Raw genomic sequence first — 27,820 nt, forward strand, 5'->3', positions numbered from 1 at the left:
CCACCCCCAAAACCTCTAAAGAGGTGGCCGAGTGCCGGCTGGCATCCTGGCCGCGTCTTTTGGGGCCAGGTGAGAATTTACAGCCAGCCCGCAGCACGTGTCTACTGTGGTAGCTGATGACTAAGCGTAAGGAACTCAAAAACTCAACCTTCTGACAAACGGGGGTGCTCCTCCCCTGCCTACCACAGCACCCCAAACGCCGCCTGGTGACAGATGGTTCAAGTGGTGAGGAGGGGAGCGAGAGCTCAGAGCTTTGGCGGGGCGGATGATGGGGATGAGGGACAGTAAATCAAAGCAGTGGAGCGGAGCTGGCCACAGCTTCCCAAGAAACTTGCGTTACTGGGGCAGGAAGGGGCTCCAGACTCCCTGGAAGCATCTCAGCAGAGTCCAGAGGAGACAAGGAAGGAGGGATGTGTCTGTGGGCTCCTCTCCCTCTCACTAGTCCAAGTTGCCCCAGTGGTATGAGCCTCCCCACCTACCAGGTCTTGTTTGGCAGCTGCCGGGGTGCCAGAGCCCCAGGAAGTACCAGAGGCACCTGTGGCACAGGCCCGATGGAGACCTAGCCCTCCCTCACCCTTGGGGGTGTGAAAGTGAAACTGGACAAACAGATGGCCATGGGGTAAATGCATCACCCCCACAAGCCACTGAATAAGCCCCTGAATGCCTACAGGTAGCAAGCGGGGATCAGAGAATCTTGGGAGCAAAGACTGGGGGTCAGGAGAGCAAGGGGCTCTGGAGCCCCATCCCAACTTCAACTAGAGCAGCTCCAGTATTACTGGCTTTCCATACGGGCTGCTGGATAAATTTTGGGTAAGTTAATTAACTGGTCCTGTAAATAAGCTGGAAAACCTCTACCATCACCCAAATCCTTTATTTTAAAGAGGAATGCGGAGCCAGAGTGGGCAGTGACTTGTCTGAGGCCTTGTGAGAAGGGAAAGGGAAAGGAAATTTCTGCTGGACCCACTAGCAGCCCCGTTGGACCTGACACATTGTAAGTTACTGGGAGAAAATGACCAGACTCAAAAAACAGGCCTGGCAACATTTTGGCTTATTTGCTGAGTGGGAGGTGCCTTACCAGGCCCTTCCTCTGCACACTGTCTTGCTCACTATGGAGAGGGTGCCCCCAGCAGTGCCAAGAACTGACAGTCTGAGGCCTCAAACTGGCAGCAGAGAAGCTAAGTTTTTATTTTTGGACCTCTGCCTCCCATGGCCAAGCTGGCTGTTCACCTGCTCTGAGAATCAAAAGCAATGTGGCTGTTTCCAAAGAAGCCTCAGAGTTCCATCTCCAACAAAGGCCAGAACCCTCCAATGGAATTCTGAGGAGGCTTAAGTCACCCTGGCAACTCTCAGTGGGTCCCTTACAACCTGGCTTAGCTGCAGAACGACCTTCCAATGGAGACAAGTAGCCAGTGGAAGCACACAGCTCACTCAGGCCAAGCCTTGAGTTCTACATAAATGGCAAAGTTTGGAGCTTTATCATGTTTAAGAGTTATTGGTCCTCATAGCTGCAAACTCTTGCCCAACACTGCATGAACCATGAGTCTGCAAGTCACATAGCCTCAAGGCACTGGACCCAACAACAGAGGAGCCTCTAAGGCAAAAATCACTGTCACTCAGACAGATATATGTATAGAAGGAATTAGAGAAGCATTTCTTAGCCTCTTACTAACCCAAGCCTGCCTTTAGTAAATGAAAATGCCATAACCCTTGTCCTGACCTAGGCAGCATTTATCCTAAGTGGGGTTTTTAATCCTAAATCCCTAGGACTCTTAGAGGCTGAGGGATCCTGTGAGGTGGACATTTTCCTGAGGGCTTTGCTACTTTTCATCTGACTTACAAAAAGTTCCCTAACCAAAGATTCAGAACTATCACCCTGTACCGAAGAGAAACACTACTGGCCAAGGAAGATGCTCAGTCTCACTTGAATAATTCAAACAGACTCAAAATCCATCAATTTTCACCCTTCAGATTAGTAAACAGTTAAAATATAAAGACTACATACCGGCAAGTGGGGGGGGGGACTGCTGGTAGGAGTTCAAATTGGAAGTCTTTTCTGGAAGGCAGTGTGGGAATGTATCTTAGAATTTTTAATATACCCACTGTCTGACACAGCCATCTCCCTTTTTGGAATTTACCCTATGCTACAAAAACAGATCCAAGTTAATGAGTACATACACACACATCACAGCATTTTTCATAAACATTAGAAACAACCCAAATGTTTGTAAGTAGGAGACTGTTAAGACGAAATGCTCTGGTTGTTAAGAATAAAATAGACCCATATGGGCTGTTCTGAAACAAGTTCCAAGCTACACTAAGGGGAAACAGGCAGAAAGGGAACAGAGCAGATGTGTGCAGGCACTCTGGGACAGGTACACTGTTTCCAGGGAGAATTCAGGTATTGGGTGGGAAGGAGCCTTGCTTTTCATAGTCCAGTCTTTTATACTGTTTGAATGTTTACCATGTGCCTGTGTCACTTAAAAAACAACAACAAAACACACCCTAAAGAAAGTCCCCATCCCTCTCATTCTTTAAAAACCACAGTTGCTGGCCTCACTTTCTTGCAGCCTTGTACAAAGGACCTTCTCAGCCAGACCATGCCCCTCCTCCCAAGTTGTCAAGCAGTTCCAAGCTGATCAGCTGTCTCAGGGGGTGGGGGATTGAAGAGGGTGGTAGGTTGCTGCATTTTATTTTCCCATCCAGAATGGCAGGATCTCTGCCTGGAAAACAGAGCACAGCTATGGTTGGATTAACCCAGCAAAGTGGGCACATCCAGAAGGTGAAGCTAAAACATTTTAAGAAATTCAGTATGTTTCCATGGGTGTTAAGGAGGGTGAAGATGAGGAAGACCTCCAAGATAGTTTAAACCCACAGTAGTAGAAAGTATGAAGAGGAGGAAGGTGCTGGATTTTACTGAGAAGAAAACAAACTGAGTTGAGGAGTCTCACCAGTAGACGTTTATAGTATTGCATTTTGATTACATGTGTGTAAATAAAAAACTTGACTATTACTCTCTGGTAAAAATGCAGAACCAACTTGCTTTTAAAACAGGTTTGGGGATGAAAATGGACCACATGCTTCCTGGGATAAACAGAGAGAACTGGATGGGAGGGGAATCACCAGTTCAAGAAACCCCAAGACTCTTGGCGAATCTTCCACAGGAAGAGGCCAGGGTCTCTTTCAGTGGTATTCCCCAGGGACATGGTTTGGGGAAGCTCAAAACCCACCAGTCACAGGAATATTTGGCCAACTGTACAAGAGGGGGAAGACTTCCAATTCCAATGTGGCCTGCATCGCTCACCACTGTTCCTGGTTGTCTGCAGACCTCACAGAGCAGCAGGGTGCCCACCGCTGACCTGGGTCAGGCAGATGCCAGAAACACACCACCCAAAGAGGTTTGGATCATAGAGCAATGGTGTATGGTCATAGTTCTTGTGCCTTCAGAAAACCCAGAGGCCTCAAATAGAAGAGTTGGGGAAAAGTGAACCAGAATTCTTCCAATGGCCATTAAAGAGAAAACTTAGCAATCCTTGCCTTTGTCTTCGACCCTGAGAAATTGCTTGAGGGACAAAGATTCTGGGGCTGTAATGGGACAGGGAGGAAACGCATGATGTGCTTCCTGCATAGCTGCCTCTGGAGTCCCTGCAGCCAGTGCTGGGATGTCTGTCCCAGAGCACAGACTTTGACTGGGCTCAGTAGGGCCAGGCAGAGAGGAAGAAGTAGAAAAATCAGCAACAGGCTCTCCAGATCAGCTGGCACCATCTGAAGCTGCCACACCCACAGATGCTGGCCTCCACAGGCTCAGCACCAGGAGCACTTTCACACACGAGCTCCTTCCCTAAGGAATCCCATGGAGTTCCAACATTTGGTGTGCTACCCAGGTGAGAGATCTGACCAAAGTCAGATCTATCTACATCTCAACCTGGACTCAAATTGAGACTGGAAACCTGACTGTTGTTCATGGTTAACAAAGGAAATCACCTGATGGACTGGGAGGATCTTTCTTCCCCACAGTGTTTTGGACGATGCCACAGCCAGGATGACTCTGTAGACACTCATATCCCTCACCTGAGATGGGGAGCTGTGAGGAGCTCCCTCTAATGTGGAACCTCCTCTGACACACAGCCACCTGTGGGTCCCCTGAATGTGAGCCCCCAGGGGGGTTATCACTCTGGGGGACTCTCTCCCTTCCCCCATTCCTCAGATCCCCATGTTGTTCATCCTCTAAGAGAGAAATCACCCCTGCCCCGGAGCCTCTCCAACTTCAAGATGGCACTGGACTCGCCACCATCTTGAGGAGCCAGGAGCTGAAGTGGCTCCAGCTTGGCAACCTGGTGTGGCGAAAGTGGAAAGATTCTCTGTCCTTTGCCCAAGAGTCACCAAAAAAAAATTATGGTCTCACAGGCACAGCATATTTTTTCTTTAAAAAATAAATATTTATAAACTTAGGGAGGAAGATTCAAAGAATCAGAGTATCTTTCCCTCCAAAAGCACAATTGTCCCATGTGAGTCAAATCAAGGTAAGTCCACCAACCCATGAATGAATCCCCCACCCCCTGAAGCTGCTGAGTTGAGGGGCAGGTGGGCAAGGGAGCTGAACTCCAGCTCCCACCCTCAGTCCCCCTTGGTGATGAGGTCCTCGATGTAGGCATCCAGCTCGTCATCTGTGTTGATGTCTATGTCCTGGAACAAAGCAGGGCAGGGGTCAGCCAGGGGCCAGAGGTGGTGGGAGGCTCGCCCCTCCACCCTTCTCCCGGGTCCTGGGGCTGAGGTCAGAGTCCCCCTCCAGTTCCCTCTCTGCTCTGTCGGCCTGTCATGCTTGATCACTCTCCCCTCCCCATCTACTGTGCATAGAAGATGCCCAAATTTCTTACTCCTGCCCTACCTCCACCCCACGTTAGGACTGTCTCCCTTAGAAGTGTGTTTCCTCAGATACTACAAATGTGTCCACTTCTCCCTTTCTCGCTGTCACCACCCAAGGTCCAGGCCACCACTACCTCACCCAGGCAACTGTGGAAACCTCCTCCCCTCTAGTGACGTCGCCCTGTTCTTAGGACCAATCCCACCTCATACCCTCCCTGACTGGAGCACTCATGTCCCACACTTTGCATGATCGGCTTCCAGTCCCAGCTCAAATACCTAACCTCCTCAGAGACTACCCCTGAACACCCTAGTTAAGGGGCCTCCCACCGTTTACTGTAACTCTTATTTACTTCATAGCATTTCCCACCATCAGTCTCCTTCACCAGACTGTCACGCTGGGAGAGCAAGAACCTCCTCTGGCCTGTCTGGTTCACCCCATCCGTATCCAGAGGACAGGAACAGAGCAGGCCCTTGGTGCTTGCTGCCTGAATGAAGGACCGACACCCTAAGGGGCACTCTCCACTTCTGGGTTTCCCAATCCCATCTGGGCATCATCTGAAAAAGTAATAACTTCTTTGTTTTTATGGCATGGAGGGTTCTCAAACCAGGCTGTACATCAGAATGTCTAAACAAGGGGGAAAGTCTGGTTCTGTGGGTCTGGCTGGGATGAGGCCCAGGCAGCCACACTACCTTAAGCCCTCCTGGTCAGGACATTGTGCAGCCAGGGTTGGAACCACAGATTCCTGTGAGCAGACAGATGCCTGTGAGATGGGAACAGGAGGTGCCCAGGCTCCTTCCCTGAGAGACCAGGTGGTCTAGCTGCAATGAGAGGCCTGCCTATCTCACCTCCTGCACCTTTTGCAGGAGTGCCACGATGTTGGTCCTCAGCTTCTGCAGTTTCTCCTCTGTCTCACGGAGCTTTCTCTCAGAGGTGCGCAGGCTCTCCTCGGAAGCTTTGGCCCGTGAGTCAGCACGGCTTTGGTAGGAATGGCACAGATTCTGGAGCCCCACTTCATACTGCTTGAAGTACTCTTTCTGTCAAGAGGGAAGCCAGAAGGCAACTGCAGAAGTTTGCATGGGTCCCCAGGGACCTTCTAGACACTTATGATATCCCCTATCAGCTCCACACAAGGATGCTTGGTTTGAAGGAATACCTCAGATATAAGGGGCAAGCAGTCTCTCTAGGTCCATAGTAGAGAGACCTTAATGCCTATCTTGTGGAAGGAAGATGACAAGATCACACAGGTAAAGACTGAGCAAGGTGCTCTGGCAGACAGCAAACCATGAGTACATGGGGAGGGGTGATTCTTACCAAAAAAAAAAAAAGACAAGAGTCATTCTCCCTGCTCAATCATACTTTTCAAACTTTAGAATAGCCCTTCCCGTATTCCATTTCCAAGTCATACCCAACAATATTATGACTGAAGTCAGTTCTCTTCCATAAATATTTATCAAACATCTACCAATAGCAGATACCTCCAGATTTTTAGTATATATTTCTGCAGCACCAGATTTTTACTGTTTTCCCCGAGTACCTAAAGCTTCCAAGGGGTGGGGTAGGATTAATTAGCAGTTTCTGTAGACAGATGGCTTTTCTAACTTTTAAAATGTAGCAGAATACCTGTGTCAATTGAAATGTGACATGAAATCTCAGTGCAAAAAAAAATTTATGTAATATCTCTTTAGGTTAAATTTATGAGTTCAAATTTGTGACAGAACTTACAAATCACCAGTGAGAATGATGAGGCCACTATGAAGAATACAAAGCCACAAGCAACACTGGCTGGCCACTGTAGTCTATCACCTTATGATCTAGAACATTATCCTATTAAACCAAGATAGCATGAGAAATTTCCAGTTCTGCACAAAAAATAGTTGCCTGTTACTAAAAAAATAACAGTTTGAGTGATTTTTGACATTATCATTAGGAGAACAAAGTTGATAAATTGGTATTATACCTCCCTTTAAAAAAATAAGCTAATATACTATTTTTAGACTCAGAAGCTCATGCTGTTTTGGGCCAAGCAGTCGATCCCACTCAGAGATCCTGCTGTACCCTAGGCTTTGCTCTGAGTTTGGCAACAACTTGAAGCCAAAAGCAACAAATCTGACAAGAAGATGCCACGCAGACCTAGCCATCCTATCAGCTATTTGTTCCTCCTGGGATTTGCAGAGAGTGACAGCAGCCTAAACAAGGGCAAAAGTTGAATGGTAGAGCTTTCTGTGAAAAACACTGTGGTGACTTCTACCACCTTCTAGCTTCCTCACCAGGCACCACCCCTCTCATCTCACAGGGAGAGCAAGGTAGTATGGTGAGAAGAGCAAGATCCTTTTCCTAAGAAGAACCTGGGTTCAAATCTGGGCTCTGTCACTGAACAACAGACTCTTTACCTCTCTAAGCCTTAGTTTCTTTAACTCCTAGCCTCATTTCAGTTTTTAAAAAGTAGAATAGAGATAAAACCCCATGTTTTTCTCTATGGCAAACTTTATCAAGTACATAGCTGCCACATGAGGGCCTAACATCTTGAACAAACTAGTCCTGCAGTCTCTACCCGTCCTCTTCTCTAGAAACTTCTCTAGAAAACGTAGCTCTTCCTACCATATAAAAAACATCCCACTTCATGTGGATGATTCCCAGATGCCCATTTCCTCCAGCCTTGGCCTCCCCCGCCCTCCCCGTGCCAGTCCCCAATCTCCACCTGCCCACAGCACATCACCAGAAACAAAGTGCTGGTACTTCCAGCGCCATACAAAGCTCTCTCCTCATCACCTTCCTTGCACTCACCCTCTGTTTTCTCTCCCAGTTAATAGCTTTGTCATCAACCTCCAATTCCCACAGGCCTGAGACACAGGAAAGTATGTGGTTTCTGCCTTCTCCCTGTCACTTGTCCATAGTCAATGACCAGTAAGTCTGTCAATGACCTGACACAGTCCTTTTACCCCACCAGCCGCTCCCACCACTCTGGCTCCTAGTCCTGTTCCCTCACACCCCTGACCTCCTTACAACAGGACCAGCCTCCTTACCCCTGCATCTCCCATCCACGCATCCTACCCAAACATGCTGCTACCAAAATTACCCTCTTAGGGCCCTGAGCCAAAGCCACCTGGCTGCCTGTTTTTGGAAATAAAGCTTTACTGGAACACAGCCACAACCATTCCTTTACATATTGCCTGTGGCTGTTTTCATGCTACAATGGCAGAGTTGAATGGTTGCCATAGACCATATAGCTCACAAACCTGAGATTATTTGCCAGTTGGTCCTCTACAGAAAAAGTATGTTGACCCCTGCCCTAGACATGGTTCAGACTGACAACATCCTCAGCTCAAAACTTTCTATCCTATAGGGTTTAAGCCAGTATAACTTAGATCAGGCATTTAAGACACATCAGATCCTGCCTCTCATGCCCTTCTAACCCTAAATGCTCACTACACAGCCTGTGGCCCTGACCCCTGCCCAGTCACAGAGTCTTTGCTCACAAAAGTCCCTGCCTCAAACACTCCCTTTCACTTACACAGGCAGGTATTTGCCAAAATCCATGTTTTCTCCAGACTGTGTTGCTTTCTCCATCTTCCCCAGGCTTCCAAAGCCCTGCTGTCTCCTTCCATAGCAGTTACTTCTCCTGGCCTTGTGTCCAGCTACCTGGTCTACCAGCTACTCAGTCTCAATTGAATCTTGAGCCACCTGGAGGCAGGACTCTTTTTTGCTGCTTACTATGAGGTCCCTTAGAGGACCTGCTTAGGGGAGGTGCCACATCATGTGCTGGGTTAAACAAGACTCAGTGCTCTATCTCCACTCATCTCCAGTTTCTCTATACTTCCCTCCCAGAGTCAAGGTTTAGGCACTTTGAGCTTAAGCTCTTGACTACTGCCTGGGACAGGTGTTTATTCACTCTGCTGGAAGAGAGGAAAAGGGATATACTTGTCATAAAATGTCAAACCAGGCCTCTTAAGGGAGGACTCATCTCCTAGGGCCTATGGTAGGGTGGGGTTGGCTTTCTACACACCAGAGTCATATACAACTAAGCCACTTTTTCTCCATAACATAAAGTCTCCTGTTTCCTTCTTTCAGCAGAAGAAAAGAGAAGCTGGCTGAGGTAGGGCATGAGGCTTAGAGCTGGTAATTGCAACAAGCACAACAATCATAAGCACGGGGGGTGTGGGAGATGAACAGTATGAAATCAAAGGTCGGGCCAGACTCACCAGAGGAAAAGATATTAGCTCATCTGAGTTCATAGCACTCAGCTCCTTCTTGGAGATGGGGAAACTTGGAGGCAGGAAGTACCGTAAACAATTCCTATGCAAAAAAGAAGTGGGGACAGGAAATCAGAAAATCATGGAGTGGGTGGAGAGCCACTGCTGGCTGGCCCTGAAGCAGGAAGACAAAAGACATACCGAAGGATCTGGACAAGCAGGTCAACAGTCTCGTGGTTGGTGCTTGGGGCGGTGGTGTCGGGCTCAATGCGGATGCAGTCAGAAGTGGAGGGCTCCACCGCGGCTACAGCCTGGTTGGCTACCCCAGTCTCCTCCTCCCCCCCACCCTCCTGCTGTGTGTCAGGGCTCTGATTCTCCGGAGAAGGGGGCTTCATCAGCCGCACATCCTCACTGCCTTTCTCCACCCTATGGAAGACACATAGATCGTGTCACATCTATTCCAGGCTCCCAGGATGGGGTGCTGGCACAGGGGCTGGGAAAAGCTCCTCCCCAGAACCATTGCTCCCCCTCAATGGGGACATTACCAGCGGTCTCTCGGGGTCGTGTCTGTGGGCACGTAGTCAAATTTCACCTTCCACCGCACCACATTCTTGCCCACCTCCACTGCTGTGACACGGCCCGTGTACCACTCCTTGTTCACACGCACCTCCACGTGCAGCCCTTTATCTGAGAATTTGGACAGAGGTGTAAGTGAGAAAACTAGACAAGAGTCCATTACTCAGCCAGGGCTGCCTTAAGAAAGGTAGTCCCCAGCGTTTGGAGGACAAGAACCCCTAGGTACTTGCCCCCACCACACCAGGGACATGGGGCCCAGCCATCTTGCTATCTCCTGCCACATCTGTCACTAGGGTGCCAAAGAGCAGGAAGATGAGTGCCTGCCAGGATGAACACCATGGAATTAGTGTTCAAAATAACCACGATGGGGTGCTATCTTCAGAATTCTGCTTGGGGTTAGACTTGGATCCACTGCTGCAAGGCCCCAGACCCAGCTAACTCCACAAGACTTGAGGATTAAACTGCTGCTGGCCAGGGGCTCCACTGCCCCTACAGAAGAGTCTCTGTCGTGCAGTGGTTATCACATTTGCCTCACGAATGCACCACAGGCTGCCAGGTACTTCCCCCAGACTCACCTTTCTGAGCCCTCTTGAGCTCAGCGGAATCCTCTTCCCCAGCACTGTCTGAGAGCTGCAAGGAGAACAGTCCATCAGAGGCAACCCCAGTCACCCCTGAAAAGCAGGAGGACTTCTATGCTTCTGGCCAGTCAGGGTCATCAGCCGTCATCTTCCTACGATGCAGTTTAAATCACCATGCCTCGCCAAGAGCCACACTCTAAAATCACTGTCCAAGGTACCTAACTTTCTGCCACCTTTATAAACAAGATAGCAGGTAAGGGACAGACACAGGAAAGCAAAGTGTTTAAAGCTCCCCGACATACATCAGTGTGACTCCAGGCCTGTGATTAGAGCCAGAAACTAGTCTCACTCACGACCCTACCTGGCACCACGTTTCTAGTCATCTGTATGACAGAGTCCTCGAGAGATCAACTAGGCTTCTAGAAGGTTCATGTCATGAACACAAATGGAGCTGGTGGGGACCACTGGTTGGGGACGCAGGCCTTTGGAGGGAGGCTCTGGGAACCTCACCTCAACCACCTACCTCACTGAAGTCCTTCTTTTCTTCCTTCACAGCAAATTTGCCCCGCTTGCACCTCTCCTTCCTCCTCTCAGCCTCTTCCTCTGCTTCTTCCTCATCAGAGACCCCAAGACTCCGCTTTCGACCAGGGGTGGCCTACAGCAAGATGAAAGTGGGAATGGGAGGGGCCCTGCTCAGTCCTCAAGGAGCAGGAAGATATCACCTGGTCTAAAGGAGCCATTCAGAGGGGGGCTTGTACTCTCCTTAGTCTTCACCTGATATCACCAGGTATGTACACAAGCAACTCCTTAGGCCCCTGCACCACGAGGACCTTTGCTTAAAACTGTCATAGGGGAAGACTCTCCCCACATTAGCCTGCCTGGCCTGCCAACTGTGACCGCCCTGAGACAAACTGACCACTGCCACAGTCCATCAAGGCTGTCTGTCACCAGGTTACTGACCTATGCCCACACTGTGAAAAACTAGCAGAGCTGACTCAAGTTTGTGCAGACCAAAACTCAAGAGGGAGCAGTGAAGAGCTGTTTGGACAGGGAACCAACTTGCTCTGTGCCCCTGACCAAGTCCCTTCAGCTATCTAGGCTCCCCCTCCTCAGGGCAGCAGAAAAGCTTTAGATTTGGTGATCTTCCCAAGGCTCCCCCAGTACTGCGCTGACACTGCATGATTCCATTCCCCTACCACTGATGATGGCTGGCGGCTAGAGAAGAAAAAGCATCTCACTGGGGAGAGTTTAGTGGGTGGCTCCGGCTTCTTGACTACTGGAGTCTTGATGACTTTGGGGGCAGGGACCTCTCGGGTGCTCTTGGAGTTGGGCAGTAGAGATGGTGACAATGGCTGCATCACAGGGGTGGGCCGGGGAGCAGTCTTGACCGGTGTGTTCACAGGCTTTCGGAGTGCCTCAGGTGGCTGGAGCAGTCTTGATGTACTGGCCTCCTCCCGTGCTGCCAAAGCAGGGGGCTTTGGGGTGCTGCTGATGACAGGAGCCTTTCGGGGCTGGCTGGCCGGTCTGGGAGGTTGCAGGGAAGGGGGTCTGCTCGGGGCATTCCTGATCACAGCAGGTAAAGGGGGTGACCGAGGACGCTGAGGTCTACGTGCAGGTTCCTAAAAAAGGCCCACAGAGAGTGAGAACACTGATCTTAGCATGAGATACCTGGAGAAAAGCCCCTCCCATGCCCCTGGGCTTCACCTCAGTGGTAGGTCTGGTGGTCACTTCTAAGGGCAATTTCTTCAGGTCAGCCTGGGAGCGGATGGGTGTAGTTTTCTGCAGGGCAAACATGATAAAGTTATTTGCATATCTTGGTACATTCAAACAAACTTTTTGGATCCCCACTTATGTCTCTGGGACAGTGAGCAAATAAAATAGAAAACCTGGGCCACAGTCCTACTCTTAGAAGTCTCCCATTCTCACTGGGGAGACAAAGATACATAAATACTAAACTATCAGAAAATCACAGGCTACTATGTGATTAATCTGGCAACTGGAAGCCTGGGAAAAAGTGTCAATGGACTAATAAATTCCTGTAAAAGGAACCAGAAAACGTCTCATGGATGGGGGAAACTTGGACGAGGCCAGAAAGGACAGATGGGATTCAGCAGACCAATCAGGGAGGCACATATAAGACGTCACAGGTTAGTGAAAGCAAATCTGCACAGACAAGGAAGCCAGAAAGGGAAGTAATTTTGTAATAAATATGATAAAGAGTAGGCCAGGCGCGGTGGCTCACGCCTGTAATCCTAGCACTCTGGGAGGCCGAGGCGGGGGGATCGTTTGAGCTCAGCAGTTCGAAACCAGCCTGAGCAAGAGCGAGACCCCATCTCTACTAAAAAATAAAAAGAAATTAGCCAGACAACTAAAAATATATAGAAAAATTAGCCGGGCATGGTGGGTGGCGCATGCCTGTAGTCCCAGCTACTTGGAAGGCTGAGGCAGAAGGATTGCTTGAGCCCAGGAATTTGAGGTTGCTGTGAGCTAGACTGATGCCACGGCACACTAGCCAGGGTGATAGAGCGGGACTCTGCCTCAAAAATAAATAAATAAATAACAAATAAAAAATATGATAAAGGGTTGATAGCACAAGCATATCTAGAAAAAAATAAACAAATTAATTAAAACAGTAGAAATGTAAAAGCAATTCTAAAAGAAACATAAGTGGATGTATGAAAAATCATCCAATCTTAAAGATATGAAAGAAATTAAAAGATGCATATCTTTGCCTATCAAATTTGCAAAAACACTGAAAAATAATACTCTCATATACCGCTGGTAAAGAACAGAAATTAATACATCTTCTGGAGGGTAGTTCGGGAATAGTTATAAAAAGTCACAGAATTCTACAAACCTTTTTACTCTTTCAATTTCACATCTAGAAAATTATCAAGAAAGTAATTATGCACTAAAAAAGTATATAAAATACATACATAGCATAATCGCCATACTATTAAAAATATACATGTATTTATGTGTATTATGTATAGGTATTAATGACAAGTTAGAAAGATGTGTGGTTAATGAGGGTTACCCTCTAAGGTAGGATTTTTATTTTATAGAGTCTGATTCTAAATGAATCAGACCACGTTGAAGTATATGAACAAAACTGTTTTCTTTTTTGAAAGAATAAGCAACTCTAGTTGCAAGACTGGACCTGGAGGATGGGACTAGAAAGCTCTGGCAAGCACACGTGGATGAGTGGAGGTGGAACTGAGCCTGAGGGAACAAGGAAGCCACTGAAGGTTCAGTCTTGGGACAGAGCCCTGACACAGGCTGGCTTTGCCACTGCCCTTGACCCACATACCTGAAGGGCCTCCAGCTTCTCCTGCTGCTGGCGAATTTTCTCTGTCAGCTGTTTCTGCTTCTCTTCTTGTGTCTTTAAGTCTTTTTTGAATGTCCCCAGGGGAACCTTCTGCTTCTGTTCAGAAGCCTCACATCTGTAAAGAGAAGGTGCTAGGGAGCCTGTGGCAAAACAGGGCTCCAAGCAGGGCGGGGACCTTCCTCCTTAGCCAACCCATCCGTCTGTCACACAAGCAACCACCTCAGAGTTCACAATGCATGGAATTAATATGAAATGCAGACATGTACTGTATGAACATCTATTCTTATTTCTTGGGCACTTACTATGTACAAGGCAGAGATGTAAGAACATGAGCACTGACCTCAAGAAGCAAAAGTGTTATGTACTCGAAGAGTGGAGAGGACAGTGGAGGATGGGGGGAGAAGTACACACAATCCCCTTGTTAGAGAACATGCTCACCGGTCCTGCTCAGGATCAGGGTTCATGGAGCAAACCCAAGTGTCAGGGTAATCTTTTTCCACAGAACTCAGCTGGAAGGGGAGGGTCCTCCACTTCAGACACAAATCTGCAGAAAACCCAAAAATCCCCATGAAACATCAGCCACCTCCACCAACAATATCTGTAATCCAGGCTCTTCACAAGCCTGTGGCAAAGATGCCCCAGACTTTGTATGCAAAGATCTTCACTCTGGCTCCAACTAGGCCTCTCCTCAAGAAATAGTAATTCTTCTCAGGGACACTGATTCTAGCAAAGATGAAAACTTAGTATCATGGACTCTTAATGCCCCAGCCCCTCTCCCTCCTCTAGCAGGATCCTGGCTCAGTTATCCACTTGCACCAGAAACACTATGGTACCAAAATAAGTGAGCCTGGTCCAAGCTGCAGTGTGAAAGGCCTGGGAGGTTAGATGACCTTCTGCCTCATTCAGGAGGGACAGGTCAAACTTGGAACAACCTCAGGATTGAGCTCACAGAGCCATCGCCAAACAGACTTGGATCCCTCGTGGGACCCTAAGTCCACAAATGTCAGGAAGCCGGCACAGAGACAGAGGGTCATGGACTGACAGAAAGCAGTCAGGAGGAGGGTTCCAACTATCCGACTCACCACACTGGATGGTGGTCGGGATTTCCATAGCTCTCCGGCGTTTGTAACGCAGCTCACTGGATGGGGGCTGGTTCCAGTTGGCAGAGAGGTAGCCAAACTCATCCCAGAACTTGATGATTCCCCGCTGAGCTAGAAGGCAAGCACCCACACATCACATCAGAAGCCAGCCTCTCTCTCTCTCTTCCCAAGTTCAGATGAAGAGAAAGGGCAGAGGCCTAGCAACCGAGCTCCATTACCAATGGCAATGTCCTTCCAGTACTGTGCCAGGTGCTCCCCCATAGCTCTCAGCAGGTGTCGGTACTCCTTGGCATCAGCAAAGTCCTGCTTGTTGTGCGTAGGCTCCAGGACCAAGTAGGGCACATCAACAACCCCAACAACCCCACCACATGCCCTGCAGGGAGAAAGAGAACACAGCTCTAGCCAAAACCTCCTGCTATCCACCATGGGCTAAAAAGATCTCCTTGGGTAGTACTCACATGCCCCCTTCCAGCTGTGGGCCCACTTTCTCATACATCTTGATCAGGCGACTACAGTTGTAGATGAACATGCCATCCAGGTCCCGGTGTTCAATGTTGACCCCAAAAATGAAATTCAGTTCCTTAGGTTCTTTAAGTGCTCTAAAATGACCAAAAAAAAAAAAAAAAAAATCAAACAGATCTACCCATTAGCACACAGACACCAGGGAGTACAAGATGTGTTAAGCTTAAACTTGAAACATGTTAAACAAAAAGATTTGCATCTCCATTCAATCTCCTCTCTTAGACTTGATAGGGATACTCCCTGTACACTGATTCTAAGCATCCCTAATTAAAAACATATAACTTTAACTTTTTAGTAACAAAATAGAGATGCACTGAAGTATAAATGAGTTACTGTAAAGCTGTTGCAAAGATAGTTACAAAGTGGAATAAACACAAGGTTACCTTCATACCATCCCCAAAACTCCACTAATTGACAGAAAATTAATATTTTTTTAAAGGCAAAAATTCACAAGAACAATAAAGACATGAGAGAAGACACCATCATGTGATTAATGTCAACAAACTCTTGAAAGCTGAAAAGCAGATGGATGAGCAGTAGACTGACTTAGATAGGAGAAACCTGGACCCCACGCCCGTGGCAAGGACAAGAGGCAAAACAGTAATTCAAGTCCCAGAGCCCTGAAAAGTCCCAGATTCACATAGGTGAGACAAGGTAATTTAATAATCCAGGACAAATGCTCATTCTAAATAAAAAAAGTATACAAAACTCAATCTACAGCATTATTCCATATCTGTAACCAGTGAGGGGAAAATGAATCTGAAAACATATTATGGAATAAAAAATTAAGAGTAGTTAGCACCAAGAGATAGAAATATAATGGAGTTTTAAATTTGTATTTCTTAAATGGTTTGTATTTTTCAAGTTTTATACAATTAGCACTTTACACATTCTTTAAATGAAAAGAAAGGGAAAAAAAGAAATATAAAGGAAAAAAAAGGTCAGACAGTGCCAGTGAGCATGGTTTGGTGTTCAATTCAAGGTGGACAATCTGCCCTGCCCATTCCTAACTTGGGAAAGAGCTGAGAGCTTAGGATAAGACCTCTTTCCTGCAAAGGGCATTCAACAAGCATTTGAGGTCACATTAATGGCGTTCTCAAAGCTGTCTTGGTGACAGGATGGCAAACTGTCAATAATCAATACAGAAGCTACACGATCTTAAAAGACTGAAGGACAGCCCTGGCACTCACCGCTGCTTGGCCTCCTTGATCCTCTTCTTGACGTCAGCTTCTCTGCGCAGGGTGATGGCTGTGTTCTGGACCTGTCGCAACATCACCTGGACACATACATCAGCCTCAGGTGAGGGGAGGATGTGCTCTGGGCCACAGCAGGTAATATTACAACATCACATCTAAAACTTCTCACTTTAACTTTTATGGATGTAAAACCACACCTGGAAATTTACTTCTATAGAAGAAACTGGCCCCTGCTGGGGACAAACTCAAAAGTTGTGTTTCACTTGACCAGGTTCACATGACATGGGCTCCTAATGCTAGAAATGCTGCACAACAGCCATCTGGGCCCAGGGCCTTACCCTGGAGTCCCGAGTGAGGTCTCCACCTAGGCGTACTTCTAATGTCCGAGCTTTGCTCTCCGCCTCCCGGGCTTTCTCTTCAGCTGAAACCCAGAAGAAACCATGATAAGGAATGCAAAGGTTCAAAACTCTCTGTCATCCCTTCTGGATCCACAGTGCAGTCCCTGCTAGACAAGAAGTGTGTGCCAGGGGTGGGGAACCTGCAGCCTCAAGGCCATAAGTGGCCCTCCAGATCCCCAAGGTGCCATTGAAGAACAGGAGAGCTGGGGGAGCTATGGCTGACAAGCAGTATCAGCGAAGCCTCTGTGCCTGGACTGCAGAGTCTGTTGAAGAAGGAAAATCTGGCACTCAAACCTATCACAGAGGCCCCAAGGAAAACCTGACATGCTTTTCAAACTTTACAAATGAATCAGAATAGGTCAAAAAATACCTAAGGCAATCAGAGTTAAATCCTCAGCATGAGCTAGAAGCTAAAGAAGTCTCCAGCCAATCACTACTCGCAAACAAGCAGTAAGAAACTCTTAGAATCCCTGAACGCTATGAGAGAACTTGAGATTTTTGCCCGGGAGTCAGGAAAACAATTTCACAAGTATTTGGGCCAGAGGATAGTGTGGGGATTCTTCATTCTGGGCAAGCCACAGAGTTGACACTTTAAGATTAGGCCCTCTAAATGGCTAAAGAGAAAGCAGAGTTTAGAAAGAAAAATTACTGAGGGGGCTAGCATGTGGGGGAAGGAACTGGACCATGGTTCAGGAGAACAGCCTTGTCCCTGGGTGGTGAACAGAGCCTTTTCCTGGATCTCTGCTTTGGCCACAAGCAGCGTCCCCCAGATGAACCCCACCCCCAGCCCCACCCTCCTCCTGCACAGGGAGTGGCATTACCAATCCTCGCTACGTGCTCTGCTTTCTTCACCTCCTGCTCTGCACGGGTCTTGAAACGGCTTGATGTGTACTTGTACATCCTAAACAGCAGGAAAAGCAACCTGAGGGCCCAAGCAGCACTGGGGCAGGCAGCCAACCTAAGCCCAGGAAACACCCTGCCTTCCTGCCTCCACCCAAGCTGTGCTGGCCTTTTGTGATGAGATAAATGCAAGCTATCTTCAGCAAAAGGATTGAATTCCTTATTTCATTTGCTCCTGGCATCTTGCAGTTTTTGATAAGCAACCTCGCTATTCACCAGGAATGTCATTAATCCCACAGGAGAAACAAACAGCAGTAAGCTAGGGCCTTTGCTTTCCTGTGTAGTGTTTAAAGGCCCCCTCGGCCTTGAAGCTGAGACTCAGACAGCTCACTGTGCTAGGCAGGGCTCCCACCTTATCACAGAAGTTTAGCCTGCCAATCTCCACAGCCTGACAGCCACCTCTGTCCCTCCCTCAGGTCCCAGAAGTGATTCTGTGATCAGTCACAGGCAGCATTTAAAGGCCCAAATGAAGCCAGCACTATCAGAGCCCCTCATACTGCATCCTTCCAACAATGCCCCAGAGAAACATGGCTGTATCCTTGGCCCATGGGAAACAGCAGGCCAGGTGTGCAGGCCCCTACCTGGGCTTATATAGGCAGCAGGAGAGCCTCTTGGTCTGCACCTTATGTCCATGGATGAAGATCCTCATCCGGGGATCAATATAGAGCACGGCAGCATAGGCACGGAACGAGCGCCGCTCTGGCTTCCTGGAAGTGGCAGAACAGAGAAGTGCTGTCACCCGCCCCACTAGCCTGACCAAGGGCACGCCATCTTCTCTGCAGGCCCTCCACCTTCCCACCTCATGTCTCAGCGTCTCTTGCCGCCCTGACAGGGTGTACCCTCAGGTGGTACCACATCCTGCCCCTTCTCACATGCCTAGCAGAGGTGCCCCCTGTCCCACCGCCCGAAACACCTGACCTGGCCCTACCACTGCCCTACATGGAACCCTGGGCAATTCCTCTCCCCTCTCTAGGCTTCAGTTTCTTCTGTCAAATCAAGGAGTTGGAGCAGGGGACTGTTAATCTTTTCTGTTAGCTTAGCTGAGGATCTGCTATCCTTCTATTCATCCCTCTGCCTTCTGGCAAGAAGACATGGAGCTCTCAGCTCCATCAACTCCAACAACGCCATGGAGAGAAATCCAAGGAATGACCTCTCCCCTCTTTCCTTAAAGTCACCTCCTGGGAGAATGAGCACCAGTTCTAGGGCCTCCTTCCCTTTCCAGTCACACTTACGTGCCCTCTGGGGAGGTCTCTGCCATCTGGATATCTCTTGGATTTGAGATTATGTCTAGTTCTGGCTCTCCATTATCCATGAGTTTGAGATTGAAGATGATCACCAGTGTTCCTGGGGAACAGACATCCTCCTTTCATCCTGCCAGGTGCCCCTGGCCCATCCCCGCACCACTCGTGGCCCTAGAGCACCCCTTCCAGGTTCTAGGGACTGCAGGCTCTACTTACCACTGTCCCCAGGAATCTTCATGAACTGGGTCATCACATCCTCCTCATTGCGAAAGGGAGAGTACTTATAGATGAGTTCTGTCTCAATGGCAAACTTTTCCACATTGTCTGTGATAGGTTCACGGGTCCGAGCATTCCAGGTAGGCAATGGGACTATCACCTTTACAGTAAGCACAAGCAGACACTTTAGGGAAGACCCAGAAAAGCCTTCACCCAAAACATGCCTCTGTCTTGTCCCTTCCCCCTGTGGCTCCACACTGCCCCAGAGGTGAGGCCTAGGCTCCACAGCCTGGCATCAGAGGCTCTGTGGCTTCTGTTCCTTCCCAAGACTCAGCCGTCCATCACTATTTCCTTTAGGACATGCTAGGGGTCTCTGCATGGGAAGTCCCCTATTTGGGATGTCCTTAGTCATTTTCTTTTTTTTTCTTTTTTTTTTTTGAAACAGAGTCTCACTCTGTTGCCCGGGCTAGAATGCCATGGCGTCAGCCTAGCTCACAGGAACCTCAAACTCCTGGGCTCAAGCAATCCTCCTGCCTCAGCCTCCTGAGTAGCTGGGACTACAGGCATGCACCACCATGCCCGGCTAATTTTTCTATATATATATTTTTTAGCTGTCCATATAATTTCTTTCTATTTTTAGTAGAGACAGGGTCTCGCTCTTGCTCAGGCTGGTCTCGAACTCCTGACCTCAAGCGATCCTCTCGCCTTGGCCTCCCAGAGTTCTAGGATTACAGGCATGAGCCACCTCGCCCGGCCCTTAGTCATTTTCTTAATTTGGTAAAAATTCTCTTACCACTTGGGAAAATATATCTGCAATTATCTAGTGAATCTGAAGATACACATAACATAACCTACAACTCAGCAATTCCACTCCTACATATGTATCCTAGGATAAACTTTTTTACACATGTACCAGTAAATACGTATAAAAGTAACCCAAATATCTACTCTAGAGTGGCTACATTAAACTGCACAATGGAATACTACGCAGTGATAAAAATGAACAAAATAACAGCTTACCAGCATCAACATGGATGAATCTCACAAACACAATGTTATGTGAAACAAGATACAAAAAAACCCTACGGTACCAGTTCATTTCTATAAAATCCATAAATAGGCAAAACCAAAGTGTTAATATTATTTAAGGATGCATACACAGGTGACCAACTATAGAGAAAAAGAAGGAAATGATCATCACAAGTTACCTGAAGGTGGTTCCTTCAGGGGAACAATGAGGAATATAGTTGGTAATAAGGGCACAAAGAACGTCTAACATCAGTCTATGATGGTGGCGACATGGAGGTTGGCTTTATAATTATCCTCTCAACTATACATATATTTTAATACACTCTTCCATATATGTGGAATTTAATTTTAATAATGTCTAAGTAATGTTTTTTAAAAATCCTACTTTCTTCAAAACCCAACCTCAGATGCCACTTCCCCTAGAGGCTTCACTGTGCCCCTCCCACTCCCTGAGCCAGCAGCCCTTGCAGAGCCTGCAGAGCTGACTGAAGAATTCCTCCTGTAGAGCAAACCAGTCCAGGCACCTCAGGGGTTCAAACTAGATGGCCTGCCTGAGTGTAAGGGTGATAAACTGTTAAAGAGTTCTGAGACATTTTGCTGGTTTCTAAGAAGCTTTGTGCTCAAGTATTCAACCCTAGGGCTGGTTTGGACACATTCCTCCTCAACTGAAAGTGATTTTATTTTGAAATCTTGGCTGAGCTCACACTAGAATACAATCTAAAATAGTGACCTTCTAGCACCAAGTAAGGAAAAAAATCTCAACCTAGCCTCTCCAGCAGGGGAATCAAGTTCCATTTGTGTTCTGTGAACCTATACTACCTCTCTGCCTCCATTCTTCACTGCACTCCCAGGTGACAATGGCATCACTGTGAACCGTGGGCGTTCACTCCCACAGGCACCCATCCCTCCTGCTGGAACACTTCTTTAGCTTCAATGACACCACTCACTCGGTTTGCCTTCTGCCTTTCCGGCCACCTCTCCATCTCCTTTGCCACTTTCTCCTCTCCCTACCCTTTAGGTGATGGCATGCCCCAGGTCCCAGGTCCTCTTCTCACTCTATTCTCTCCTTTAGGTGACCTCAGTTGCTACCAAGAACGCTGGAGCCCAGACCATCCCTGAACTCCAGACCTAGACTTCACTTTGCATGTCCAGAAGAAACTCATACTCTTCCCCTCCACACTGCCCCTCTTCCATTCTTTCCCAGCTCCAGACAGCGCCACCCTACCCCAATCCACAGGAGAACCTGTGAGTCATCCATGACCACTCCCTTCCCCTTTTCCCCCTCCACTTACCAAACCTGAGGGGTATTACATCCTAAAGAGATGACGACTCCATCTATTCCTCTCACCTCCCTACAGCAAGTCCCACCAAGCTATACACAGCCCAGACCTCTCAGTTGGTCCACTCCAACACTCACCTCCAACGTTTCCGATCCAATCACCACATACTGACCACACAGACCCTTTTAAAAGAAAATCTGATACTGGCACGGCCTTGCTTTAAAAAGTCCCACACACTTAACAAGGCCCTGAGATCAAGCTTAACCTGGCCCTCCTGGCTATCCAGAAGCCACCACCTTTCTTCAGGTGGCCCTACTGCCAACTCCCCTGCCACAGCTCACAGGCTCCTTCTCCTGACTTGAACACCCTCCTCTCACCAGCCTTAGTCCTTCATTAGGAAACACTCCTGAAAACTCCAGCCCAGGATCCACTTTCCTGTCCTACCTTCTCCTAGAAGCCTGCTCTTTCCAGCTGCAGCACTTATCTCACTCCAAACATGCTGAATGAACTAACATACCACACTGAAAAGACAGAGGCAAACAAACCCACTAGCTTGCTAAGTAAAGATGAAAGGAAAAGATAGCCTGCTACTCCCAGCATGAACTATAATCATTTGCTATAATTTAGGATGAGATCTAAAAAGGGCCAGTATAAATTTAATCACAGCTGACAGAAATGAGTTAGATTGAAAGTTTGAATTCAACTATCTACTTATGTGATAACCATGGATTTCCTGAAGAAAGATTTCTTTCTACAGAACCTCTTAGCCCTCTATCAAGCCCTGGCCTCCATTTCTCACACATGAAAGGGGAAGGGAGGGTCATGGTCTGAGGCTGGGCAGACCACAGATCTTCCCTGATCCCCCCAACAAGGCGGCACAGACTTCACCAGAAAGAGCTCTGCAGATATCTGAGCCACCAGGCCACAAAGAGAATCAGCTGATCATATGTTTAGCTCACAGGGTTAGTTAATTACCAAAATGTTTTAAAGTCAGAATATTCTAGATTCGTTAAGTCTTCCTTGCAGCATAGCAATGACCCCTGGGGCTGGGTAGCAGCCACTCCCAAAGTGAGACCCAGAGCATTAGCTGTCATTTTCCTGCTGACATTTTCCATATGCTCACTGGCTTCACAACCTGCTCAGGCTCTGTAGGTATCTGATTCATGGCTTCTGACATAGGCAGTTAGAGCAACACATTTCCTCAAAAGGAAAATGCACTCATAGCACATTCCACAAAATCACCATCATATAGGAAAAACACCGGGAAGTCCAAAATACTCCCCAAGAAAACAGCTCTCCATGGAAACACCTCCCCTCCCCCACAGATGGAATTCAAACTGCAGATCTAAAGGAGCTGCAAATCCAACTCTTAAGTCCTGGCACTTGATGGTCTAATAGAAACAGGACAGCTGTTCTCCAAAGTGCTTTGAGGTTTTGCTTCCTCTCACCTTAAGGTATCTGCCATACTCCTCAACCAATTCATCCAACGAGCTAATAACAGGGAGCATGTGCTCCAAGCCTGCAGCCCCAAAGAGCCCAGCATTGCAAACAGCCTATGAAAACAGCCTGGGCAGAATCAGGAAATGTGGAGTGGTGATTCAGACCACAGGGGTGGGACCTACTTCATCAATGCCTTCTTCCTCATGAAAGGTGCGAGACAGGAAGAGGCAAGTCATGGTGTCTTCCTTCTTGGTGAAGAGGATAAAATCCTTCCCAATGCGCATTGAGCCCCTGAAAGGGAAGCAGAAACAGATTATTCTCCCAGGGATTCCAAAGCTCATCTGAAAAAGCAGAGTAACTCCACTCTCTGGATGTGATTGAAACTGCCTTTGGAGGACTCTCCCAAAGGCCTCCCTAGGTGCCAGGACTCTGCACTGAGTTCCACAGCCCTTGTTCCCCCTCTACCCCTCTGACATTCCTTGCTCTGCTTTTCCACTGGCCTGTTAATTCCTTAGTCTTTAGCTACTACCTTCTTGATCACACATACAGGGCTCTCTCACCACCCTCCTAGGGCATGTTCACTGCCAACCACCAGCCTCACATTAGTCTCACTGCAAGCCTGTTGCCAACAACATTAACAAGTAACCCAGCTATCCTCGAGCTCTAGGTTCATCCTAGCCACATGAGAGTTGCTGTGCCCTCTGACTGTGCCACTATCAGACTTCTCTCCAGTGGCTGGTACCTTCAACACATCATCTTCCATGCTGACTACACCCAGGTCCCATCCTGGCCTTCCTTCGCTGACATGAACTGCCCCTCCTGTCTACTCATCAAATGGCAGCACCATCAAACAAACAGCCCAGCGCCTACACTCACAAGTCCTCAAAAAAACAGTATGAACCCAAGGTTCAGCAAAACACTGGGGCTAATAAGATATAATTCTTGACCACAGTATTCAAGGAGGCCTGTAATTAGCTCGTGTCCAATAACTATAACCATCTCTTGCCTCAGAGTTGTTTTACCATCTCAAGCTCATTATGACACAGGCAGGTCCCTGCTTTTGGAAGCCTCGAGTTTCTGGAAACTGTGCCTTGAGGCTAACTTCCACAAGGCAAAACTGTGAATGGAATCAACTGCTTCCTTCTTCTGTTTGGCCACATTAAACCATCTAAGAAGCAGGCAGGGACACGCCTTTCCAGGCAGCACAGAGCAGGGCAGAAGCATGAAGCACCAGTGGGAGGACTCCCCACTGAACAATGGGGCTGTTTAGCTTCTTTCTTCTGAGCAGCTTCTGGGGCTTTATGGCTATTATCTCATTAGTTTTCATAACGCCCCAGGGAGATGATGGAGGTAGGAAGCTTCATTACTCTTTTCTATGTACAAATACAAACCAGACTGGCATGCCAAGCCCACAAATGAATGTCATGCCCCATTTCCCCAAACATTCAGGAAGCTCCCAGGACACTACCCAGAAATGCCCTGGGGGCTGCCAAGTCCTGTTTCTCCTCCCCTAGTATCCAAAATGCTGGCAATGCTACCTCTTCTGACAATTTCACAGTCCTCCTCCTTCCCTGAAGCTTAGGGGTGGCAAAATGAAGCATACTGTCTCACCTTCTGTCAAAGCTTGCCCTTGCCCTAATTTGGCAAAAACTCACTTAGTTCCTCTGTTTTCCTTCTGTCTTTCATCCTGACATTAGAGCCTGAATAGCAAGCACCCCAAACACCGCCTTCTCTGCTGGCTTTCCTGCTTCTCAGCCCTACTCTCACCACAAATCACCTCCCCGAACTCTTTTTTTAACTTCTGAATTGTTTCCAAAATTGGTTCAGAGTAACTATGAACACTAGATGGCTCCGTCTCAACGGGACCTTCCCAAAAGTCTTCTACTAAAATATGCTAATAACAACACTCTCAACTTTTGCACACTTTCTTTCCCAGTCTTCTAAGAACTTTCAGAGTCACATTTCATTTGCTCCTGAACCCCACTCTGTAAGGGAGAATGTCAGCAACTAGAACTCCATTTTCTAAATTAAGGAACAGAGGTAAAATGGTTTGCCTAAGGCCACAGAACTGATAGAACCAGGTAGGAGGCAGCCAACCTACAATCCAGATAGTAAGTCAGAGTTTGCACTGACTCTAGGAGACCTTGGTTATTGGGAACTTAACTTAAATCATCAGCAAAATAACCCCAGGTGATTTATCTGTGATTAGAGGTGATTCATCTCATCTGTGAAAAAACAGATTCCTAGGCCACACCCAGACCCACTGAATCAGGGCAGGAATCTGCCATGGAAAGATCAAAGAAAAAATAAAATAAGAAGCTAGAAGCCAGACTCTGACAACAATGATAGCATGTAATCTTTAACCCACTTGGTATCAATTATAATCTCAATCTACAAAGGAGGAAGCTGAGGTTCAGAAGTAATTAAATGGCTGAGGGAAGAGTTGAACCTCAGCTTGTCTGACTGTAGTAAAATGGGTAGCAGCTCCATTTTGTAGTCAGAAGGACCTGGTTCATATCCTACCTCTACACGTAGACATCTTTACACCTTTGGACAAGTCATTTTATCCCATAAACCTCAATTTCTTCATCTGAAAATGAGAATAGTACAGATACCTCATAGGGCTCTAGAGAAGATTAGATAAGATCATCTATGTAAAGATGTTAGCACAGTGCCTGGTACACAGTAAGTGGTCGTTATTACCATTTGGTTTCCACCCTGAGAGACAAATCACAAAGTCCAAGTATCTGGTCCCTGATTACTTTGGAAGCACTCTCTTTCTTCTCCACACACGCAAAGCATACTGTACGTGAGGCCCAACTGATGCTGTTGACTGATCAAACCACCACCCTCTCTCAAACAAAACGTTTCCACAGCAAGACTGGAAATGTGACTCATAATTAAATTTGCACAAACTCCAATTCCACTAAATCTTATTCCATCCAAAGGTATGTACAGCTGGAAGTGAGCATTTCAGAAATAGAAATCTTTCTCTTGGGGCTTCACAAAACCAGAACAACACATTCCAAACACTAAACAAGTGGGAACCAAGGGCTAAGAAAAGAACCCCTACGGGATTTGAAGACATTAGGTAGGTTCCTGCTATAGGGCCTTGTAGGACATGTGCATGGAGACAGAGTCAGCTGGGACAGATGGTTCACATCTCTCTTACCCTGGGATCCCCAGTGCCTGGCACAAAGGGTGATGTGCAGCAGGTGCTTACGGAACACTACTGCACTGTGAGGTGACTCCCTCATCATTTCCCCACAAGAGTACTACTCACATCCTCAATTACAGGGTAAAAATAAGAATTTTCAATAGGAGAGGGGCAATGCCTAGAGCACAATGCCAAGAGAAACCTACAGCCTTTCCTGCTCTAATTGGTTTTGGACGTTCATACTTTTCAATCTGTAGAGCTAACTCGGCTGGACAACACTTGGTAAGGGACCCCCAAAGCACCACTGCTTTCTGACTTTCCTCCTCTTCCAGAGTTACAGTCATGGAGAGACAAGGAGGGGAGCATTGCTTGATTTTGTTTTGAGCCCTGTGATAGGCTTCTAGTATACCTACGATTTTAACCCATTCCCGTACTGCCCAATCTGGGTGGACTCAGGTGTTCGCTTGGCCGACTTCCCAAACTGGATCACACTGGCAGCATCACCTGAAGTGGCAGAAACAAAAGAAAGTGAAAAGTTTACATTTCTTTCCCATGACTTTCCTCAAAGTCAAAGGCCTGAGCCTTATTAAATTCAAGCAGGGCTGTGTATCTACTGAACATCTCTCTCCAAGGAAGTTCACAGCCATGAGGCAAATGGAGGCAAGCTTTGCCTGGCCTATCAGTATACCTCCCTCACTGTGACGTGTGTTCTGTTACTAGAATATGGTAAAAAGGTTGGGGGAGGCCTACTGTAGCTCCGGCTCCGGGATGTTATGCAAGCTGATAAATACAATGTCAAGAGACAGGTAATCTGACTGACTTCAGGATGCTATTCAGATCCTATCTCCCATGTTAGGACAAGACCCAGCAAATACATTAGTGGAATTAAGCTCGAGATGTTGCAACAGGCTTCTCACTCCCCAGGTGGATCTTCTAGTTATAACATTGAGGCAACAGAAAAACAAGTTAACATAATCAGTATTTTATAAAAATGGTTACATCCTCCCCCAAAGAAACTTAATCATCTCATCACTTACTCGAATCCATTCCTGCTCCATCATCCAAAAAGCAAAGCATAAACCCTCCTCGAAGGTCCTCCCGCCTTTCTGTAAAAGAAGCAGCTGCCATTAGTAGGCTGTTATTCACCAGAGGGTGGCAACCTGGGTATTATCAGAAGGTGGATCGACACGAAGCTTGCTCCAAAAAGGTCAGGTCAAACCTAGCTTCCTACGCCAGTGTGAATTAAACTTCAGAGTCCTTGAGGGTGTGAATTCCCATCAAAGGTTCTCTAATGCTTTCTAGTTCATGACAAAGTTTGAGAGAATCTATAAGGAGGGCAGGGAATACCTGGTCTGGCACTTAACCACATCCAAGACCAATGAATACATTTCACATACATCATCATCCTTCTGCCTCTCTCCACCTGGATTACTATCACGTCAGCCCTATGCTATGGACCCCAAGCCACTAAAGTACTTCACCTATTACACACTGTACACCTTATCAACACTGCTCAAACTCAACAGGGTTAAGTCTGGGGTACCCTTCAGACAAACTGAAAAGCCAGACATGGCATGCACATAGTGGTGGCAGCTGCTATCTAAACATGAATTACTATGTCTGTATATGACCATTCCCAAGCTAATTGCCATTTCTGGGCTATCTGTATACATCATCACATCCCCTGCTAGTTATGGGTCTTTGAAAAGGCTCCCAAGCCCAGAAGCAAGAAGGCACAAGGAACAGTAAGACATGCCTGGTTTTCAGCTGGACCTGCCTGACTAGGAGGGGGAACAGTCCTTTGA

At 47.5% G+C, this 27,820-nt stretch overlaps 1 protein-coding gene and 1 pseudogene across 3 annotated transcripts in view; one reads left to right on the forward strand and one right to left on the reverse strand.

Moving 5' to 3' along the window:
* Positions 1-3,074: 3,074 nt before the first annotated feature.
* Positions 3,075-4,296, forward strand: LOC123625973 (annotated as a pseudogene).
* Positions 4,297-4,421: 125 nt separating this feature from the next.
* The window catches only part of MORC2 (MORC family CW-type zinc finger 2), a 38,194-nt gene continuing 14,795 nt past the window's right edge, over positions 4,422-27,820 (reverse strand). Inside the window, exons 4-26 of one of the 3 annotated variants that reach the window (XM_045534490.1) lie at positions 27,053-27,121; positions 26,429-26,519; positions 23,041-23,149; positions 19,110-19,269; positions 18,885-18,996; positions 18,234-18,359; positions 17,574-17,653; positions 16,693-16,775; positions 16,349-16,434; positions 15,095-15,235; positions 14,855-15,009; positions 14,619-14,747; positions 13,975-14,080; positions 13,519-13,651; positions 11,913-11,987; positions 11,447-11,827; positions 10,732-10,863; positions 10,206-10,260; positions 9,600-9,741; positions 9,256-9,480; positions 9,064-9,157; positions 5,719-5,898; positions 4,422-4,683 (exon numbers count right to left, since the gene is read on the reverse strand). In XM_045534490.1, coding sequence (XP_045390446.1) covers positions 4,615-4,683; positions 5,719-5,898; positions 9,064-9,157; positions 9,256-9,480; positions 9,600-9,741; positions 10,206-10,260; positions 10,732-10,863; positions 11,447-11,827; positions 11,913-11,987; positions 13,519-13,651; positions 13,975-14,080; positions 14,619-14,747; positions 14,855-15,009; positions 15,095-15,235; positions 16,349-16,434; positions 16,693-16,775; positions 17,574-17,653; positions 18,234-18,359; positions 18,885-18,996; positions 19,110-19,269; positions 23,041-23,149; positions 26,429-26,519; positions 27,053-27,121 — 2,933 coding nt within the window. In that variant the 3' untranslated portion in view covers positions 4,422-4,614. Of the gene's footprint in view, positions 4,684-5,709; positions 5,899-9,063; positions 9,158-9,255; positions 9,481-9,599; positions 9,742-10,205; positions 10,261-10,731; positions 10,864-11,446; positions 11,828-11,912; positions 11,988-13,518; positions 13,652-13,974; positions 14,081-14,618; positions 14,748-14,854; positions 15,010-15,094; positions 15,236-16,348; positions 16,435-16,692; positions 16,776-17,573; positions 17,654-18,233; positions 18,360-18,884; positions 18,997-19,109; positions 19,270-23,040; positions 23,150-26,428; positions 26,520-27,052; positions 27,122-27,820 lie in introns of those variants that run through there. The other 2 variants (XM_045534489.1, XM_045534491.1) reach the window with 2 other exon arrangements.

Source organism: Lemur catta, chromosome 21 (assembly GCF_020740605.2).
Source record: "Lemur catta isolate mLemCat1 chromosome 21, mLemCat1.pri, whole genome shotgun sequence".
Taxonomy (NCBI): Eukaryota; Metazoa; Chordata; class Mammalia; order Primates; family Lemuridae; genus Lemur; species Lemur catta.